Consider the following 19,611-nt stretch of genomic DNA (forward strand, 5'->3'; position numbering starts at 1 on the left):
GCCTGGGATCGGGTCCCTGCCCCCCAGAGCGTGGTTCACTCCCTCTCCTCACTCTTTGTCTCGTCCTTTCTTCCCCTCAGGGTCAGTATCGTCCTGTGATGCGTTCCTCAATGTCTTTCAGTCCAGAGGGTTGAGGCCTGAGGTCATCTGCCCCTGTGCCAGCTCCTCGGAGGCGCTCACCGTCGCCATCCGCAGGTAACTTGTGGGCCTCGCAGGCGGAGGCCAACCCCCTGTAGGAACAGGTCTGGGGGATGCAGGGGCCCAAGGGCGCTCCCCTCAGTCACCGTCCAGCGCGGGGACTCGTTTCCCTGGTTCGCAGCCACGTCTCTTCCCTGAGCTTCCCGCGGGCTGGGTCTGTCTGCGGTTGCTGCCCCGTCCCCACTTTAACAGGGCGCAAAGCCCCCTGCGGTCGGTTTGGTTACCAAGTGCGCCTGGAAGGGAGAGCGCCGGAGGCTCCATCCCTCCTCCTTCCCCCCTCCCCCAAAAGACACGGTCGCAGCTGCTGCCAGAATTGTCCGGCTGCCGGCGCCCGGGCCTGGCTGCGCATGGTGCTGGCGGGAGATCCGGTGTCTTGCTGGGGCTGCCGCGGAACGGGGTCACGGGGAGCAGAGAGCCTGTGGGGGCCAGCGGCGGCAGCTCCCGCCCCTGATGTGTGACCGCAGGCGAGCGTCCAGGCCTTCCTGAGTGTCCTCCCGGCTGGGCGGGAGAAGGCGGGAGAGGGGCGCGGGGAGCCTTCGGCCGCAGGGACTCGGGGAGCCCCCCGGCCTCGCAGCCCCTCCGCCAATCACAGCGCTGCTCTTTATTTTGGGTGCCGGCGGGCATGTGCATCTACACCGTGGGACACGGAAGGGGGTTCTAGTCGCTCCTTCTGCAGGCGGGTCTCAATCGGCCGCTTTCCTTCCGAAGGACCCAGCGCTTCGGGTAGCATGAGATTTCGCCGCCTGCTCGTCTGCGGCCCCCCGGGCGGGCCCTCGGGGCTCACGGGCCGCTCTGCTCTTGCTTCCCAGGCCCCCCGATTCCGGCGGCCCCGCCCCGGGCAAAGCCGTGCTGTCCATGAACGGCCTCAGCTACGGCGTGATCCGCGTGGACACGGAAGAAAAGCTGTCGGTGTTAACCGTGCAGGACGTCGGCCAGGTGATGCCGGGAGGTGAGGAGGGCGTTGAGACGCCACGCGCGGCTCCCGGTGGGGTCAGTGCCGCCCTCTGGGAGCGCGGCGGCTCGGGAACCGCTGCTCGGACCAAGGGCTTCCCCAGCCCTTGCCATGGGAACAGCTGCTAGGAGTACATGCAGACAGGCGGGCCAAAGGTCAGAAATGTCAGGGAACCCGGGGACGCGGCGGCCGGGGACGCAGCGGGCTCAGGCCTTCAGGAGCTGCTCCCTGAGCACTGCCGAGCGTCAGACGAGTCATTTTGGTGATTGTCCAAGTAAAGCCAAGAGTAGAAGGGACACAGAAAATGGGGGGAGGGGCTTTCAGAGGCAGTCTCTGAGCTGGGATGTGATTGGGAGATGATGAGGCGGCGGATTTAGAGGCCGGGGCCAGACGGGGGCCTCTGAGGGAAGATGCTGCCGCCTCCAGGGAGAGCGACCCCGAGCGGGAGCCGGCCTTGTGTGGGTGGGGGCGGGAGTGCTGATGGATCTCTGTGGCTAAGGGGGGCGTCCTTTGGGGTAGTGGGGTTCGGGGAGCCCCACAGGGAGCAAAAAAAAGCTGGGCAGCTTGAGAAAGCAGCGTGTAGGTTTGCTTGAAAAGGACGAGTATCGTTTTATGTTGGCTCCTCCCTGACGTTCGGGGCACGTGGGAATGTGCTTTTTTCTTTTCCCATTTTGTATTTAAAACGAACAAAAATTTTGAAAAGCTGCGAAGGGAGGGAGCACGCTGGGGGCTCGGAGGGGCTCAGACCTGCAGAACAGTGTGGCCGCCCTGACTGGGGCCAGTCCGGCTCTCCCCCCCCCCCCGGCGGGCCCAGCTTCTCGCTCCCTCCTGGAAGACGCCCTTCGCGGCCTCCTTCCTGCCCCTGCCGCTTCCCTCCTCTTCCCGCGGACTCTGGCCGACACTTCTGTGGCCTCGCGAGCGCCGACTCCTCCCCGGGAGGGGAGCTCCTCAGGGGCAGCCTCCGCCCCGGGCACGGTTCCTGCTGCTGAACGCCAGCGCCGCGGGGGGGCCGAGTCCGGCGGCTGCACGAGGGCGACTCGGGCTTTCCTTGTCCTTCAGCCAGCGTGTGTGTGGTGAAGGTGGAAGGTCCCCCCTATCTCTGCCGAACGGACGAGGTGGGAGAAGTGTGTGTCTGTTCGGGAGCCACTGGCGCCGCCTACTACGGCCTGGTCGGAATCACCAAGAACGTCTTTGAGGTACGCCCGGAGGCCCCCGGCCCCTCGGGCCCCCGTCCCGGAGCTCTCTCCGCTCCCCCCACCCTTGGCACGGCTGCCGGGGTTTTCCCCGGGCCCCCACGCTGCCCAGAGCTCCCCAGGCTCAGCTCCTCCAGGAAGCCCCCCCGCTGCCCTCCCCTTGGATCCCACAGTGCTGGCAGGGAAAGGGCCCCGACTGCAAATGGGGAAGTTTCCGTTCGCTCCCATTGAAGCTCATCCCAGCAGGGCTGACGGGCCCCATGAGTCCTGGGGAGACGTGGACCCTTCTGCCCTCTCATTGTGGGGGAGTGAGCGAGGTTGGCGGACGGGCCCAAGAAGGAGCCGGTGGGGCAGGCCGGGGGCCCGTCACGCCACATGGGTGGCAGCCCAGACGCTCCAAGTGGGACGGGCGTCCGCCTCCGGCCTCTTCCTCCCCCCCGAGTTGCTTCTGTCCTCACTGCTCAGCCTTCCTCTGAAGGCAGCCCAGGGTGAAGGGAGTGGCTGGCCAAATTCAGCTCCCCCTCCCTCCCTTCTCTTCTGTCCCCCTCTCTTTCTTCCTGGCGCAGCGCTTCCCCTTCCTCCCCCTGCCCCCACCCAACGGGCATCCTGAGTTAGTCTGGGAGGAGATGAGTCCATGTGCAGATTTCAGATCCTTCCTCCAACTCGGTGTCTGCCGAGGGGGACGCGCTCCTGGGGCGAGCCCGGTTCTTCCTGTCAGGGCCAGAGACAGTGTTGGGGGAGCTGTCGGGGGGAGCACGAGGGGCCCGGAGCCGTTGTATTTTGTGTTCAAACTCGGGAGATTTAGAGGCGGTCGGGATTAGCAGCCACCCCTCCCCCCACCCAGCAGATAGTCCGAGCCCCGGAATCGTCTCGCTGAGTGTTTTTGGTAGCACGTGGGGGTGGGGATGCCGAGGCACCAGCACCAGGGCCCTCCCTCCCCACGCGCCCTTGGCCGGGCCTGCTTCGGCGGGTGCAGAGTCACGGACAGAGCCCTCCGGGGGTCTCCCCTTGCTCTTGGTGAATGGAGGGTTCCCCCTCCCGCCCCCTCCTCCCTCTCCCGTCTCAGGTCTCTGAGGCCCCGGCATGGGCGGGAGACGCGGGGGCCGCTTCACAGGCTTGTCTCTCCGTCAGACGGTGCCAGTCACGGCAGGAGGCGCGCCCATTTCTGACCAGCCCTTCACCAGGACCGGCCTGCTGGGCTTCATCGGGCCAGTAAGTGCCAGGGGTGCGCCTGGAAAACCGCCCGGAGCCCCTCGAATGGCGAGTTTTCGGGCTCTCTGTTGTGTCCATGCACGTGTGTGTGCAGGTGTGTGTGCGTGTGCAGGGGGGTGTGTGTGTGCAGGGGTGTGTGTGTGTGTGTCTGCAGGGGTGTGTGTGTATATGTGTGTGTGCATTTAGGGTTACACACCCTCTTCCTGCCTTATCTTCCCCTGCTGTGCATTAGGAAGTGCTGGCTGCAGCCCCCAGGGCCAGCCCTTGGCACGGGCCCGCCTCAAAGGCTTGGCTCTGTGCAGGGCACTTCCCTCCCCAAGCCCTCCCCCCTCCAGTGCCCGCCTGCTCTGCCCCCGGGGGCGGTCGCCAACCTTTGCCCGCCCCAAGTTCCCCAGTCTGTTTCCCCCTCCCCCTCCCCCCCCAGCCCCAGCCCCAGAGGGGTGCCCTTCCTCTCAGTGACTTCTGCTCCGGTCTTTTGTGTTGAGGACCAGTTGGTATTTGTCGTGGGCAAGCTGGACGGGCTGATGGTGGTCGGCCTTCGCAGACACAACGCGGACGACGTGGTGGCCACCGCTCTGGCAGTGGAACCGATGAAGTTTGTCTACAGAGGAAGGTGCTGACCCCGGCCAAGCTGGGGGGTGGGGAGGGGGCGGCTCTCTCGTTGAAGGCGGAACGTCCAGGCAGCTTGAGCCCAGCTCGCCGCGGTGCCCCCTCCCAGCACCTCTGAGGGAAATGCAAACACAGAAGGGCTCATTCTTCCGTCCGCTCCTCGCCCCTTTACAAACGAAGGCTTCCTCGCCTTCCTCGATGCTGACCCAGTTGGAGGCGGCAGTCGGGTGGCGCCGGGCGCTGGCTCGGCACTTCATAAATCTCATTTGATCCTCGCCGCGACCCTGGCAGCTCGCTGCCAATGTCCTCCCCATTTCACAGCTGAGGAAAGCGAGGTGAAATGATTTGTTAAATGATGCATAAGAAATGTCTGAGGCTGGATTTGAACTCGGGGCTCCCCGATTCCTGACCTCATGACCTGACCACCCATCTGCCTGCTTCAGTGGGCTTTATGACATCCCTGCCATGGGCCAGGCGCTCTCCCGGGCACTCAGACAGAACTACAGTAGCCCCTGTCCCCGGGAGCTTCCATCCCATCAGCCTACTCTGCGTGTCTCCCCTCAGAGCCTGTTGGCTTTGGGATTCCTCGGCCCGCTCCTGCCGGGAGCAAAGGAGCAGGCGGCCCCGACGGGGGGCTTGGGGACTTCCATCCCTTGGCCCCGACAGGGGGCTCGGGGACTTCCATCCCTTGGCCCAACCCTGCTTCTGCCTTTGTTGCAGAATAGCCGTGTTCTCAGTGACCGTCCTCCACGACGACCGCATAGTGCTGGTGGCCGAGCAGCGTCCTGACGCCTCCGAGGAGGACAGTTTTCAGTGGATGAGCCGCGTCCTGCAGGTGAGCCTCCCGGAGCCTTCCGGAACTGGGGACTCTGCCCTCGGGGCATCGAGGTGCCCGGCAGCCCTGAGCCAGGCTGAAGAAGGCGTGTGGAGGCTTCGCGGGGCCTTTGGGGATGCACCGGAAAATGTGGGACCGAGGGGATGCTCTGGGCCTTGACCTGACGCTTCAGGTTTCCGCGTGTGTGATCTGCACCAGGGAGAGGAGCGCGCTCTGGGGGAGGGGACACGCCAGGAGCTCAGGGTCAATACGGGAGGAAGGTCTAGACGAGGTGGAGGTGACCCTGACAGTGCGGGGTCCCAGAAGGACCCTGGGAGGATGCGCTTTCCAGAGCCCTTGGAACCAAGTGACGTCTTAAGTCTGGGCCCCAGGGGAGAAATCTGGGAAGGAGGAAAAGTGGGGCGGAAGCTGGGTCTCATACAGTTCTCCTTCAGGGCCTGTCCTTGTGGCAGAGGGGATGGGGGGAGGCGGGGAGGCTCATGAGGGGTCTGCCTGCGGTCTCCAGCAAGGCTGCTCCCTTGTGAGGCCAGGGCAGGAGGCTTCCTTCCTGGAGAGGGCAGGAGGTCCTTGCTTTAGGAAACCAGGAGGAATCTAGAAGTTCCAGGACAGAGGAGACCCACGGCATTGTGGGCCAGCCCTGGGGGAGGGAGGAGGAAGGTTGAGTGGGTGGAGAAAAAAGCCACTGCTTGTAGGCCCCAGGCAGGCAGTGTGGCGAGTGCGAGAGAGCTTTGCAGCGGGTCGGTCTGTGGGGGCCAGTCCCGAGTCCTGCCAGGACAGGGGCGTCCACGCCTTCCTTAGCGCTCGCTCTGGAAGGGGGATCCGGGTTGGAAGGCAAGGTTGGCCTGGGTGACGCGCAGCGGACTCGCGGCCTTGCTGAGCAAGCCCGCCTCGCCGCCAGCAGGGGACCGCTCCAGTCCGGACCGTGTCCTTTCCTTTAAGGCAATAGACAGCATCCATCAGGTCGGCGTGTACTGCCTGGCCCTGGTCCCTGCCAACACTTTGCCCAAAGCTCCGCTCGGGGGGATCCACATCTCCGAAACCAAGCAGCGCTTCCTCGAGGGCTCTCTGCACCCCTGCAACGTGCTCATGTGCCCTCACACCTGTGTCACCAACCTCCCCAAGCCCCGGCAGAAGCAGCCAGGTCAGTGAGCTGCCGCCCAGCCGTGCTCCCTACCCAGGGGCCTCAAGTCCCAGCCACCTGGTTGGGGAGAAGGGGAGGTGGGGAACCTCGGTCCCCATCGGGGGGCTCTCCTCCCTTCTCTTGGACGGGGGGCTAGAAGCGGAGGCCCTCGAGGGGGATTCTTACCTGCGAGGAGCTGCCGTCTGCCTGAGAACCCGAGTTCTGGAGGCGAGCGGCTGTTTGAGCCGAGGCGACAGGTTAGATGGTAACGGGCGAGCGTCCTGGCGACTGCTTCAGCCCCGTCCGGTGTTTCTCCGCAAAGGGAAGAAGCTCGGCAGGAGCCGGGCCGCCTCTGAGACCATTGGGCCGAAGCGGGGGTGTCAGGAAGGAGCTCCCTCGCCAGCCGGAGGTCCCTGGCCCAAACCAGAACCTTATGTAGAAAAAAAGCTACAAGTTTTTTTTTTTTTTTCCCCATGAAAAAAATCTTTTGTCTCCCTCTCACCGTCCTTTGGAAAAAAGAAAGAAAACCAAAAGTGAAACAATAAATAAACCCAGTCCAACAAAGTGGATCCCCAGGGGCCCCGTCCCCGAGCTTCCCTCGTCCTCGGGCCCTCGGCTCTCAGTCTCGTGGCCATCGGCTTGGTCGGAGGCTCCAAGTCCCCCGGAGTCTGTCTTGCCACGGCTGCTGTCAGTGTCTCCCGGTCCCCTCCGTCCCCTCGGCTCCTAGGAGTCTGCCCGGGTTTTCCCGAAACTGTTTTCCCCAGGCCAGCCTTTGCCGCCATTTGTTCGCCCGGCCACAAACAAGTTCTTCTCTTTGTGGGTGTCTCTGGGGGATGGGGAGAGGCCTGGGGGGTGTCACGGGTCCTGGGGCACCAGCCCCGTGTTCCCCTCTCGGGCCCCAGGTTCTGCCAGAACCCGGCTGGTTCCTGTGGCTCACGTCGTGTCCCCGGGGAGGGGGGCGCGACCGCAGAGGCAGCGTGGCCTAAGCACCGCCCGGGACACCCCCTTGCTGGTCTGGACCAGCCCTTGGGCCTTTTTGAATGTCCAGTGGGAACAAAGTTACGCAGGCCTCCCTCCCTGGCCATTGTGGGGCCGAGACCCTCCCTGACGAGTGACCCCCGGGCCCTCGGTCAGCCTCGAGCCTCGGGCCCAGGATCCCCGGCCTGTTCTCTCTATTAGAAAGGAGTTTTCTCAGGGGTCTCATCTCTCCTTATAAACCGCAGAAGTCGGCCCCGCCTCCATGATTGTCGGGAACCTCGTTGCTGGGAAGCGGATCGCTCAGGCTTCAGGGAGAGACGTCACCCAGCTGGAGGACAACGACCAGGCAAGAAAGGTGGCCTTGTTCAGCCCCCGAGCGCGGCTGCGGGCGCTACCCGGGGGGCCCCTTGTCCTCGGGGCATCGAGGAAGGTCTGACCTCTCTTTCTGTCCCGAGCAGTTTTTGTACCTGGCGGATGTGTTGCAGTGGCGGGCCCAGACCACCCCCGACCACCCTCTGTTCCTGCTGCTGAACGCCAAGGTGAGTGTCCCGGAGCCGTGCTGGGCATTGGGGAACGTCCTGTTCCCGTGGGCCAGGTGCCAAGGGCGGACGCTCAGGTGAAGGAGTGAGCCTCCAGACTCCCTTGGGTCCGCGGTTGGTCAGTGGGAGCACGCCCACCGAGAGGGGACGCAGGGAGGCGCGTCGTTCCTGCCCCCAGTGCCCGGTCGAGTGCGGGCTCCCGAGAGGATGCTGGAGAGCCACCGTCCGCGACTAGGGAAGGACTGTGCGAGGCTGTGAGCGCCGAGGTCCGAAACGACGTGGGCGGGTGGGCGACGTGGGCGGGTGGGCGTCGTGGGGGAGAGGTCACCGCCGGGCTTCTGGGGGCACTGGCGTCCGAGGGCGGAGAGGCTGCTGGCAAAGGGCACAGAGCCGGCCAAGGGACGGAGAGGAGCTTTCAGGTGGGGAGGTCCTGGCAAAGGCTTTAGATTTGAAGAAATAGGGCCAGCAGGTTCACGCGGGGTTCTGTGGGCTGTGCAGGACTGGCCACGGGCAGAGGAGGTGAAGGCCATTGAGCAACCCGAGCCGGACTCGGGCCTGGGTCAGCGCCCACTTTGCCAGCCTGGCGGTGGTGGCTGAGGCTAGAGAGAGCAGGCTGCCCGGCACACTAGCCCCCTAAGAGAGGGGGAGAACCGAGACCTGGGGGCGGGGGGTGACGGGCCAGCTGTCACCGTGGGGAGCCGGCCTGCTCAGCCTGACCTTAGTCCCCTCCATGTCCTGGCTGCCTGTCTCTGGAACAAATGAAGGTCGACCATTTCTCAGGGAGCAGGGAAGCATCCCCACGCCCCATGAAAAGGCCCAGAACCCCTGGCTCTGTCATCAGGGGCCCAGCGCCCCATGACCCTGCCTGGTTCTGGCCTTTGCCCTTTCCCACATGGATGGGCGCCCTGTGGATCCTGCGGCTGGCAGCTAGAAGCCCTTCCCCATGCCAAGGCCCCCTTTCGGCACCTTTCCTTCCGAAGCCGTGTCCCTCGGGCCTGAACACTGTCCCCCAAGGAGCAGCAGGCCCTTCTCGGGCACCAGGTCACGTGGTGGCTCAGACTGAGCTCGCGGCTCTGCCGGGCAGACAAGGCGCCGACCCCTCCCACTGCTCCCAGGGAGCAGACTCTGGTGTCCAGTGTGTCAGCTGTTGGCCCCGGGCGTGTTTCACCAGAATATCCGAGGGGCCGGGGGTCCTTCAGACCCTTACGGAGTGAGACAAAAGTGTGACTCGGCAGGGCCCGGCCCAGGAGCCCGAGCCCCTCCGCAGAGCCCTCCGCCGCAGGGTCTCCCCGAGCCCTTGGCTGAGTCACTGAGCGGACAGGCCCCCTCACTCTCCCAGCACATCCGTGCGCCCCTCCCTTCTCTCGCCGCTCTGAGCCCTCTCCAGCCCTAGGCCCGGCCCTCACACTCCATCTTTGTGGGCTCCCTGGCAGTGGTGGCCCGAGCTGGGTGCGGGCTTTCTGGGGGCCACGGTTCAAAGGTCATGCTCCTTTCCTTTCCTTATCAGTCTTTTCTCTTCTTCGGCCCCCTTCCCCCGCACTGCTGGGCAGACGGACAGACCCGACAGCTTCCGAGGTCCCGGCCCGCCCTCGTGTGCGTCTCATGTGCCTCCCTTTGAATCAGGCTCAGAGGCCTCCGGCATCCTTCTTTGGCCCACTCCCTGCCTTTCAATGGGAACCATTCTTTCTTTCTTTTCTAGTAAATGGATACATTTTTTACACACGTTGCTTCATGAATCATGTTGAGGGAGAGAAATCAGAGCAAAAAGGAAAAACTGGGATAGAGAAATCAGCAAAAAGGGGAAAATCAGGGGGGACAGAAATCAGAGCAAAAAGGAAAAACTGGGATAGAGAAATAGAGCAAAAAGGGGAAAATCAGGGGGGACAGAAATCAGAGCAAAAAGGAAAAACTGGGATAGAGAAATAGAGCAAAAAGGGGAAAATCCAGGGGGGACAGAAATCAGAGCAAAAAGGAAAAACTGGGATAGAGAAATAGAGCAAAAAGGGGAAAATCAGGGGGGACAGAAATCAGAGCAAAAAGGAAAAACCGTGGGAGGGAGATATCAGAACAAAAGGGGAAATCTGTGGGAGAGATTTATAAAAACAGGAAAAGTCCAAGGACTAGCACATAGTGATTTCCTTTCGGTCTTCTCAGTTCCTTTTCTGGGGGCGGACGGCATTTTCTGTCCAGAGTTGGGATCTCCTTGGACTTGGGAAAGAGTTCTCTTGGTGTTCCGAACTTCATTCTTAAGCTTCACTTCCCGGGGAGCACGGACCCCTCGACCCTGTGGTCCATGTGATCTCGGCTCCTCGGCCCCGAAGTGGCGGCCGAGCCGTCACTTCCCCTTGGGGTTCCCCGTCCCCCGTCTCTGCCCCGGCCCATGGCTCCTCCTTGGGGAGAAGAAAGGCTGCGCTTGGAGGTGTCGGGGTCCCCATCGTGCGCCCACCCAGTGTGCAGAAGTGAGCGGTTCCCTCCTGAGTTTCCGGCCTCCCCGGCCTCCGGTGCTGTTTAATGTCCTCAGGGAGACTTCTGGGTTGAGGGAGAAGGTGCCGCTTGGCGGGGCCAGTGCCTCCTGCACCTTCTGTCGCCAGCCCGGAGCCCCATGGCGGTCCCTGTTCCTTTGCCCACTTTCCACCCTTTTAGCAGAATGCTTTTTTGTGGTTGATTTGGCCCATTTCGGGGTTGAACTCTGACCTATGAGCTGGCAGGAGGGACAAGCTTTGCTGGAAGTCTCTCGGGTCCCACTCGGTGGCTCGAGGCCGGAGGCCGTTGGGGCCCCTCCGTGTTCCCATAATCCTTTGGACAGCTGGAAGTCGGCGTTTGAGGCAGAATGTGACAAGGAGCTCTTTTTTCTTTCCAACGCCCGCCCTTACTCGAAGGAGAGCGGGCGCCCTCGTGCGTTAACTCTGTCGCCCCCCCCCCCCCCCCCCAGGGCACGGTCACCAGCACCGCCACCTGCGTCCAGCTGCACAAGAAGGCCGAGAGAGTCGCCGCGGCCTTGACGGAGAGGGGCCGGCTGAACGTGGGCGACCACGTGGCCCTGGTGTACCCCCCAGGTAGGCAGCCGGAGCAGCCTCCCCTCCCCCCCCCCCCCGGGCTCCCGCCCGTTGGGTTCTCGGTGCCGGCCCGTCTGGGCCCTAGAATGGCGGGCGCAGGACCTGGGAGGTCACCTGCCGAAACTGAGCCAGGGTCCGCGGTAGTGCTAGGCGGGGGTTAGGCCCCCATCCCTAGCGGGAGAAGCATTTATTAAGCGCTTACTGGATGCCACGTACTGTGCTAGGTGCTGGAGGTGGGAAGAGGCGGTCAGACTCAGACCAGGCCATGTTCCCAGCCCTTGAGTCGGGGCCCAAGCGCTCGATTGCGGGGTCCCTTCCCAGCTCGTTTCTCCCGCACCCCCTCAACCACACCGACCCTTGTGCTCTTGGGGATTTCTGCCCCCCCGGGGAGGTGGAAACTCGTGGCTCCGAGTGGGCGCACCCGCAGGCCCAGAGACGTGGCGCCTTCACGGAAAGTCCGTGCTTACAGATCCCCCGCCTGGTCCTGCCCCTGCTCGTCAGGCTACCAGGGTTCGGTGGGCGGGCGCCTCTGGAAAGCTCCAGAGAAACAACTAGAAGCACGATTAGGGCCAGGAAAGGGGCCCGTTGTTTGGCGCAATTGATTTTTAATTGCAATGAAAACTTTAAAATTGGTGGAAAATTTGCCCCCGGGCAGACAGACCGGACTTGGTGGTTCCTCAGGGAGGGAGTGGTCCTCCCTCCTTGGCTCCCCGGGCTCCCTCTTGGCAAACAGCTGTGGGGAGGGGCCGACAGGCTGGCACAGCCCCTCGTGGCGTGAGCCGAGGAAGGGACAGAGGCCCGGCTGAGAGGCGTCCCCGAGCTCTTTGAGACGCTCTCCCTGACGGGCGGCTTTGTTGCAGGCGTGGACCTCATCGCCACCTTCTACGGCTGTCTCTACGCCGGCTGCGTCCCCATCACGGTGCGCCCCCCTCACCCCCAGAATCTCGCCACCACTCTGCCCACCGTCAAGATGATCGTCGAGGTGAGTCTGTGACAGCCCCGTGGCGGGGGAGGGTCCGGGGGGCGTGGGCACCCTGGCATCTGAACCGCCTTCTCCGCCCAGGTCAGCAAGTCCACGTGTATTCTGACGACCCAAGCAATAATGAAGCTGCTCAAGTCCAAGGAAGCAGGCGCGGCCGTGGATGTGAAGACATGGCCGACCATCTTAGACACAGGTGCTGGCGTGGGCGAGCTGACCACCAGGAGGCGCGAGGGGAGGGGGCGCGAGGGGAGGGGCCACGGCAGAGGCCGATTCTGAGCCTGCCCGCCGGGTCCACGGCGAGGGAGCCCCCGGGGAGGTCCGTGGCTGCCTGGGAGCCGGCGTGGGGCTCCATCAAGCGCCTCCCTCTGCTCCTTCTGGAGGGTGGCTCAGAGCGCCTCAGCCCCCCTGACCTGGCGCCCTCTGGGAGGCTAACAGGGAGGAGCAGGACTGAACGCCTGGGCCCTGGGCTCTGGGCAGCCTGGCTTGGCGTGGCCCCTGCCCCGCCCCTCCTGGGGGGTCCCTGCCCCGCCCTTCACGGGCCCCCTTTTCTGCTCTGACAGATGACCTCCCAAAGAAGAGAGTAGCCAGTGTTTTCCGGCCGCCCTCCCCCGACACGCTGGCGTACTTAGACTTCAGCGTCTCCACCACGGGCATATTGGCAGGAGTCAAGGTACGCCCAAGTCCTGAGTGCGAGCCTGACCGGGTGGCCTTGGGCACCCCTCCCCCCCGGGTCCCTGAAGGCCCCCAGGCTGTCCCCGTTACCCTGAACGCAGCCACAGCGTCTATGCCAGAAACATGCCGGGGAGGAGGCCGGCCTGCGCCCTGTGTCTCCGGGTGCCCCCCTGCCCCCCCCGGGCCCCCGTCCTGACCCGCGCCCTTTGTCCGCTCCGTTCAGATGTCGCACGCGGCCACAAGTGCCTTATGCCGGTCCATCAAGCTTCAGTGTGAGCTGTACCCGTCCCGGCAGATTGCCGTCTGCCTCGACCCCTACTGTGGCTTGGGCTTCGCCCTCTGGTGCTTGTGCAGGTTCGCGGCCCCCCCACCCCGGGCCCCCGGGAGGGAGGGCGGGGGGGGCCCGGTCCGGCTCCCGGTCCGACCGGCGGCCCCGGCCTTGTGTCCCCCAGCGTCTACTCGGGACACCAGTCCCTCCTGGTGCCTCCGCTCGAACTCGAGAATAACGTGTCCCTGTGGCTGTCGGCCGTGAGCCAGTACCGCGTGCGCGTCACCTTCTGCTCTTACTCGGTCATGGAGATGTGCACCAAGGGGCTCGGGACACAGACGGATCTCCTCAGGGTGAGTGACCCCGCCCCGGGAGCCCATCATGCCCTGGGGGCCAAGTGGAGGGCATTCCCTTCTCCTTCCCCCCCTGCCCATGGCCGGCAGTGACTCTGCCCCCCATTCCCGGGGTCCCTCGTTAGCCCTCACTCCCCCGTCCGATGTCTAGACCACTCTGGAGCTCCGGTGCTTGCTTTGACACGGCCCTGTGGGCTCCCGCACCTGTGAGGGTCTCGCCCGCACCTGTGAGGGTCTCGCCCACCCTGCGGCCTCTGCCCTGGCAGGCGGTCAGAGGGTCAGCGCCCGTTGTTCAGGGCCCAACGTCCTCAGTCTAGGGAAGGGACATGATGGAAGAAAGGCTGCAGACTGAGGGTGAGAGTCGGCAGAGTCTGGCCCGGCGCCTTCTGGGTGCCCGGCCCGTGCCAGGGGCCCGATGCTCAGGGAGGCGTCCCCGCCACAAGCGCGCTGGCCAGGTTTGGAGTTGGAACGGCTCGATGCCGCGGCGGGGGCCCGTACAATCCTGCACCTGCACAGGACCACGCGCCACAGGGACTGCCCCGGCCGCCAGAAGACCCCATGTGCTCTTCGCCTGACTGGGGGAGCCCCTCCCGGAGGCCGTGTGTTTGGGAAGGACGATGTCAAGCTGGCACATGTGCCCCCCCTGGGCAAACTGGGCCCCAGAAGCCTGTTCACTCAGCCCTGAGAAGACTCAAGTCGTGGGAATGGGACGTGAGGACCGGCTCTAGATCGGGAGGACTCCGCTCCTTGGAATCGGCCCCACGCTTGTCCAACGTGGCAAGGGTCTGAGCGACACTGGCCAAGGAATGGCTGCCCCTGACGTCCGGCCTTAAATGAGGGGAGAAACACAGAAATAAATGAAGGGTCCTGTGCCATGGAGGAGGCTTGGGGCGAGATCCAGACCAATTTCCTGCTTTGGAAGAAGAGCATGTAGCAGGACCGTGTTGGACCTGAAATTCAACGGGAGAAGGGGGGATGGGAGAACATCTGGGGAATGGCGTGCTGCTGCCTCTCCCTTGGGCAGCCGCTGGTCAGTGCTCGGGAGGACCCCTCGGCAGGCCGGGAGGCGCAGAAGCGGGAGTGGAGTGGCCAGGAAGAAAGTGGCCCTGAAGGCCCCAGGAGGGCAGTGGCCGGAGCCAGGAGGAAGGCCTGGAGCTTGGAGCGGGCAGGACCAGCCTCAGTGCCAAGGATGCCCAGCGCACTCGCTGCCGGCCCCGTGTGTTGGGACCTGACACCGAAATCGGTGTTCCGTTAGGGGCCCTGACGGAGAAATGTCTTTTGCAGCTTTGCTTTAGTATCTTAATTCTCTTTTTGTATTTGTCTTGTTTTTTCCGGCCATACACGTATATGGGCTTTTTAAAAGCCCACGCTGCTGCTGAATCACGCCGGGAGAGAGCTCGGCGTGTGCGGGCCGGCGTCCCGGCTCCTCGTCCTTTTCTGGAGGCCGGCGGCGTTTTCCGCCCAAGGTCTCGAGGGATTGCCCGGATCGCTGACCCACTTTCCTTGTTGATCCCGGCCCGTTCTCGCTGTTGCCGTGCACCAGGATCTCCTGGTCCTGCGCGTTTTTCTCAGCCCCAAACCCCCCCGCCAGGCCTTTCTGAAGTTTTGACACAGTGAGGATGTTCTCTTCCGTTCCCACCTGGAACTCGTCCAGCCGTCCCCCAGGCGAGGGGCGCCCGCCCCTTTTCCGTTCTCTGCCACCGCAGAAACAGCCGCTACACCTTTGCACACGGGGGTCCTTTCCCCTAGGGGTCGAGGGGCACACCTAGGGCCCGGGGTCAAGCCCTCGAGGAAGCCCGCGGGTACCGCCCGGCCCGTGCAGAGCAGCCCGAATCACGGCCACCCCCCTTCCCCCACAGGCCAAAAGCGTGAACCTGTCCTGCGTGCGCACCTGCATGGTGGTTGCGGAGGAGCGGCCCCGGATCGCGCTCACCCAGTCCTTCTCCAAGCTCTTCAAGGACCTGGGCCTGTCTGCGCGCGCCGTGAGCACCACCTTCGGCTGCCGCGTGAACGTCGCCATCTGCCTCCAGGTGAGGTGGGCCCGGAAACGCTCCAGTCGAGGCAGCCCCCGGGGGCCCCGGCCCGGCCCTGGGCTTCTCTGCCCCGGGGAGGCTGGCACTGGGAAGGGCTCACGAACCTGAGGTCCAGTCAGAGTCCATCAGAAGGAGCCCTTCTCCCACTAGGTTTGCCAGTTGCCTTGGTCCTAAAAGGCCTTTCTCATTCCGCTCCCTCAGTTTCTCCTCCTCCTTCCCTCCTGCTCTGTAGTATTTCTCGAGCCCCGGACCTTGGGCGGCTCGCCCAGACTTGTTTGAAGGGGGTGGGCAGAAGCCGGGGCCCAGGCCCCTTTCTGTTGGCTCGATGGGACTCTGGGTAGAAGCCCCCGAGCCCGCCGCTCATGGCCACCGGGGGGGCCCTTGGGAAGGGGGGGGCGTGGCCCCGGCGCGGCAGCTGCCAGTCTGCGTCCGTCTCCCCTGTGCTGTTTCTCGGAGAAGTCTTTTAGAGGCCGGGAGCGGGCCGGCCCTCCCGGTGTCCCCGTCTGGCCTGGGCGTTCCCGCGGGCTGCCCGGCGCTTCGAGCCGGATCTTGGCGGGGGACGCCCTGGTCCTCTCTGACTGTGTGTCTCCTGTTCCCTGTTGCCTTCCTGTCTTTTCCTCTGGGCTTTCTCCTCTGTCCCTCCCCCTTGCTGGCCTCTGCTCCTTCTGCTTGTGGCCCCTCTGTCAGCCCAACAGGCTGGGAAAGCTGGCTGAGCAGGTACAGTGACGTGTGTGCATGTGCCGCGCCCCGCCCCCGCCCGCCCGGGCCCTCGGCGCGCCGGGAGGGGACACGGTGGCTCGGAAATGCTCGGGGGAGGGGGGAGGGGGGTTCCACCAGACCAGGTCGGCCTCCCGCCCGCGCGTTCTTAGGGTGAGATGGAGAAGGGGGCGTCTGCCGGCCTCGTGCCCAGAGACAACGGACCCTTCTGCGGCTCAGAGGAGCCTCCCCGGTGACCCCTGGGCACGTGGCAGCCCGACCCCGCTCTGGGCGCCCTCCCCGCGAGGACCCCCGGGTCAGGGCGCCTTCGCGGCGCTCGAGGCCGGCCTGCGGTGGTCGGAGGGGCGCGGGCCCTGCCGCGCTTTCAGCCGCTCCCCCGTACCTGGGGGGTGAAGGGCCTGGTTTCGGGGTGTGTAAGAAGACGGATCCTGGGGAGCCTTGATTCAAGAGTCCTCGCTTTCCTTTGTCCCCAGGGCACGGCCGGCCCCGACCCCACCACGGTCTACGTCGACATGCGGGCCCTGCGCCATGACAGGTAGGCCCGCCCTCCTTCCTCTGGCCTCTGGGCCCCCCCAGGCAAAGCTGGTGAGAGCCGGGGGCGCCTCCGTGGCCACGTGGCAGGCGCTGGACTTTGTCTTCCCGCCCAGATGGTCTTAGGTGGGCGCCTCCCAGACCTTGCCCTGTGGCTGCAGCACCCCCTGCCCGAGGCAGAGCCTTAGTCCGGCACCCTGGCACTCCCACCTCCGCCCGGCCCCTGCCCCTGCCTGGAGCCCCTGCCCGCCCCCAACTTCCAGCTGGACCTGTTGGCGCCTGGAGTTCTCTCAGCGCCCCGGGCCTTTTGTCTTAGTCTTGAAAACCCCGGAATGACTCCCCCCTCCCCCCCTTCCTTCTCTGCCCTTCCCTCTGGCCATGACCTGTGACCCAGCTTCTCTCCCTCCTTCCTCCCCCACCCCTCATGTGAGGAGCTTCCAAAGGTCTCAGGCCAAACCCAGGGCCCGGCGCGTAGTAGGGCCTTAGTCAGTGCCAGCTGCCCGATCCCAGCTCCCCGGAGTCGGTCTCCCCCCATCGCCCCCACCCCCCACCCCCAGCTGACCCCTTCCCAGCTGCATCATCCCCCCAGTGCTCTCCTTTCTCAGGCCAGGCTGGCCCCCCAGGCCCCCAGACTCTGCTCTTCCTCTGTCCCTTCCCTGAGGCACCCCAAGGGGCTCGGCGCCTCCCGCTCCCTGGCCCAGATCCCTCTGCCTTTCTTCTGAGTTACTGAATTGTGGCTCCCCAAGGTCACCTCCTGCAGGGCAGACCTGGCCTGTGTGGCCTTGGGGGCCGGCTGCTTGTGCCCCCGCCCCCCAATCAAGCCCCTCTTGGTTTCCCCTCGGCCCCTCTGGGCCGGCCCGAGGTTGTAGCAGAGGTTCTGACCGGAGCCCTCTCCCAGAGCACCCTGGGTATTGCAGGGCTCCCCGGGCTGCGTCTCTCCCCTTGGGGGGAACTGTCCCAGCTCTTTCCTCCCGCCCAGGCCAGAGGCCCTTCAGGACACACAGCCATCGGGCGCGCTCCCAGAGCGAGGCTAATGTCGTTTTAGCCTTTCTCTAACCTCCTAAGCCATTCAGACTCACCCTAAAGAGGAGAGAAATGCCCCATACCATGTCCACCCTGGCTGGGAGCCTTCTGCGCCCTCTGCGCCCTCCGGGCCCCCTCTGCGCCCTCCGGGTCCCCTCTGCATCCTCCGGGCCCCCTCTGCATCCTCCGGGCCCCCTCTGCGCCCTCCGGGCCCCCTCTGCATCCTCTGGGTCCCCTCTGTGCCCTCCGGGTCCCCTCTACATCCTCCGAGTCGGGTCCCCTCTGCATCCTCCGGGCCCCCTCTACATCCTCCGGGCCCCCTCTGCATCCTCCGGGCCCCCTCTGCGCCCTCCGGGTCCCCTCTACATCCTCCGGGTCGGGTCCCCTCTGCATCCTCCAGGCCCCCTCTGCATCCTCCGGGTCCCCTCTGCGCCCTCCGGGCTCCTCCGGGCCCCCACTGCCATGTGCAGCCCCGGGGCCTTCCTGGCGGGGAACGCGGCCCTTGTGGTGATTTGTAGCCTATTTGAGGACTTTTTGGGGGCGGGCGCCTGAGCGCGCAGCCCGACGCTGGAGCAGCTCTCTCTTGTTCCCCTCAGGGTGCGCCTGGTGGAACGGGGCTCTCCACACAGTTTACCCTTGATGGAGTCTGGAAAGGTAAGCGCGTGCTCAGCGTCTTTCCCAGCAGGCCTTGGGCTGGCTTCAGGGGCTTGTGAGCCGTCTGTCTCTCTGCGAGCGCCGCCCTCCCCCCTCCTCTGGAAGGGGCAGCCTTGGGGGACGGGCCCCCTCCCCTCGACAGCCAGAGCAGAGACCCCCGGGGCCTGTTAAATGCCATGGGAGTAAACGGGCAAATTGAAGGCCCCGTCAGGGCCTTCCCCCAGCACCTGGGCCTCTGCCCGCTGGTGCCCCCCGCTGCCAGCCAGCCTTTCCTCAGCCTCTAGGTCCCGGCGGGTCCCATGGCACTGTAGTTTGGCATCTGACCCCCTTCCTCCCGGCCGCCCTCCTCGCAGCCCCTTCTCAGCTCCCTAAGCCCCCTCCCGGGGCTGAGGGGGCACAGCCAGGGACACGGCCCTCGGGCTCCTGGGGGAGACAGCTCCGGACGGGTCCAGGGGCTCATGGACGATGCCGGGTTGGAGAGTTGGGCAGCTTCCCGCAGAGTCCGCCGTCCGCCCCACGCCTTAGGGGGCGCTTTGTGAGGGGGGGGTCGCTAGCCAAGAGTGCGTGGGCAGCCACCAGGACGCTCCCTGGAGAGGGAGCAGGCAGGGTTTGAACTCCTGACTCCAGGCTGCTGATTAATGTGGCAGAACTCCTGAGGGAGCCGTGGGCTGCACTACCTCACCTGCATTAATGAAGCGCCGACTGTGTGTTAGGTCCCAGGGCCAGAGAACGCGGCAGGCCCGGCTCGAGGAGCCGACTCCCTAGTGAGCCCACGAGGGCATGGAGGGCGAGGGACAGCCGATGGCGCCCTGCGGGACGCCCGGGACAGCTCTGCTCAGGAGGGTCTCCCCAAAGGTCTCCGAGGAAGGCGGCCGCCGGTCACCGGGCTCGGGGCGCCACCCGGAGCCTCGGGGCCTCCTCTGCCAACAAGGACGGGCTCTTTTATTTGCAGATCCTTCCTGGGGTCAAAGTCATCATCGCGCACACAGAAACGAAGGGCCCCCTCGGCGACTCCCACCTGGGTGAGGTGAGATTGGCTTTGGGGGTTGGGGAGGGGGCAAGGTCGCAGGGCCGAGCCTCGGGGTCGCGTCCCCTGGGGGGCTCCGGCTCAGAGGGGCTGTTGAGAGCCCTCGGCCCGGGAGTGCTGCCGTCCCTCAGTTGTGGCCAAGCTCCGTTGCCCCTCAGCCCAGTGGGGGAGGGGAGATAAGCCGCTGGCAGGGTCCGCGCCTTGGGGAGAGTCGCTGGCGGGGTCCGGCTTTGCTGACCTGGCGCAGTCTCATGGAAGGCGCCAGTGTGGGAGGTCATGGAGGGAGGGAAGAGCCCCTTCCCTTCAGCTGCTGATTCGTTCCACCCCGGGGGACATTTCTGTCCCCCTGTGCCAGGGCCTGGTGCCAGCTCCAAGGGCACTCCCTTCTCCAGAGCTGCTTCTGGGCCAAAGGGAGCAGAGAAAGCCCTGGACACCTGGGGCGGTGCTGAGACCTGGGACTCTGAGCCAGGGTTGAGGGGGCCGTGTGGGGCCCGGCAGGACAGGGAGCCCCTCGGGGAGCCGCGGGGATCCTGGCACCGCGGCCAGAGGAGCGGCAGATGAGGCTGGGGAAGGTCTCGGGCACTCGGGACTTCAGGGCCCAGCAGTGAGAGGGCGCGAGGAGGGCCCGGCGCGGCCTTCGGTCCGGAAAGAACCTTTTT

General features: G+C 65.1%; 1 protein-coding gene across 4 annotated transcripts in view; it reads left to right on the forward strand.

The window, feature by feature from the left end:
• DIP2A (disco interacting protein 2 homolog A) overlaps window positions 1-19,611 on the forward strand; it is a 58,218-nt gene that overhangs the window by 35,191 nt on the left and 3,416 nt on the right. For 2 of the 4 annotated variants that reach the window (XM_051998367.1, XM_051998370.1), the window contains 20 exons: window positions 81-195; window positions 1,008-1,147; window positions 2,210-2,346; window positions 3,475-3,555; window positions 4,041-4,168; window positions 4,885-4,999; window positions 5,939-6,140; window positions 7,343-7,452; window positions 7,556-7,636; window positions 10,569-10,692; window positions 11,553-11,674; window positions 11,756-11,867; window positions 12,235-12,344; window positions 12,570-12,700; window positions 12,799-12,967; window positions 14,827-14,997; window positions 15,688-15,717; window positions 16,191-16,252; window positions 17,868-17,925; window positions 18,878-18,952. In XM_051998367.1, the coding sequence (XP_051854327.1) occupies window positions 81-195; window positions 1,008-1,147; window positions 2,210-2,346; window positions 3,475-3,555; window positions 4,041-4,168; window positions 4,885-4,999; window positions 5,939-6,140; window positions 7,343-7,452; window positions 7,556-7,636; window positions 10,569-10,692; window positions 11,553-11,674; window positions 11,756-11,867; window positions 12,235-12,344; window positions 12,570-12,700; window positions 12,799-12,967; window positions 14,827-14,997; window positions 15,688-15,717; window positions 16,191-16,252; window positions 17,868-17,925; window positions 18,878-18,952 (2,273 nt within the window). The remainder of the gene's footprint in view (window positions 1-80; window positions 196-1,007; window positions 1,148-2,209; window positions 2,347-3,474; window positions 3,556-4,040; window positions 4,169-4,884; window positions 5,000-5,938; window positions 6,141-7,342; window positions 7,453-7,555; window positions 7,637-10,568; window positions 10,693-11,552; window positions 11,675-11,755; window positions 11,868-12,234; window positions 12,345-12,569; window positions 12,701-12,798; window positions 12,968-14,826; window positions 14,998-15,687; window positions 15,718-16,190; window positions 16,253-17,867; window positions 17,926-18,877; window positions 18,953-19,611) is intronic. The other 2 variants (XM_051998368.1, XM_051998369.1) reach the window with 2 other exon arrangements.

This window comes from Antechinus flavipes, chromosome 4 (assembly GCF_016432865.1).
Source record: "Antechinus flavipes isolate AdamAnt ecotype Samford, QLD, Australia chromosome 4, AdamAnt_v2, whole genome shotgun sequence".
In the NCBI taxonomy this organism is placed as follows: domain Eukaryota; kingdom Metazoa; phylum Chordata; class Mammalia; order Dasyuromorphia; family Dasyuridae; genus Antechinus; species Antechinus flavipes.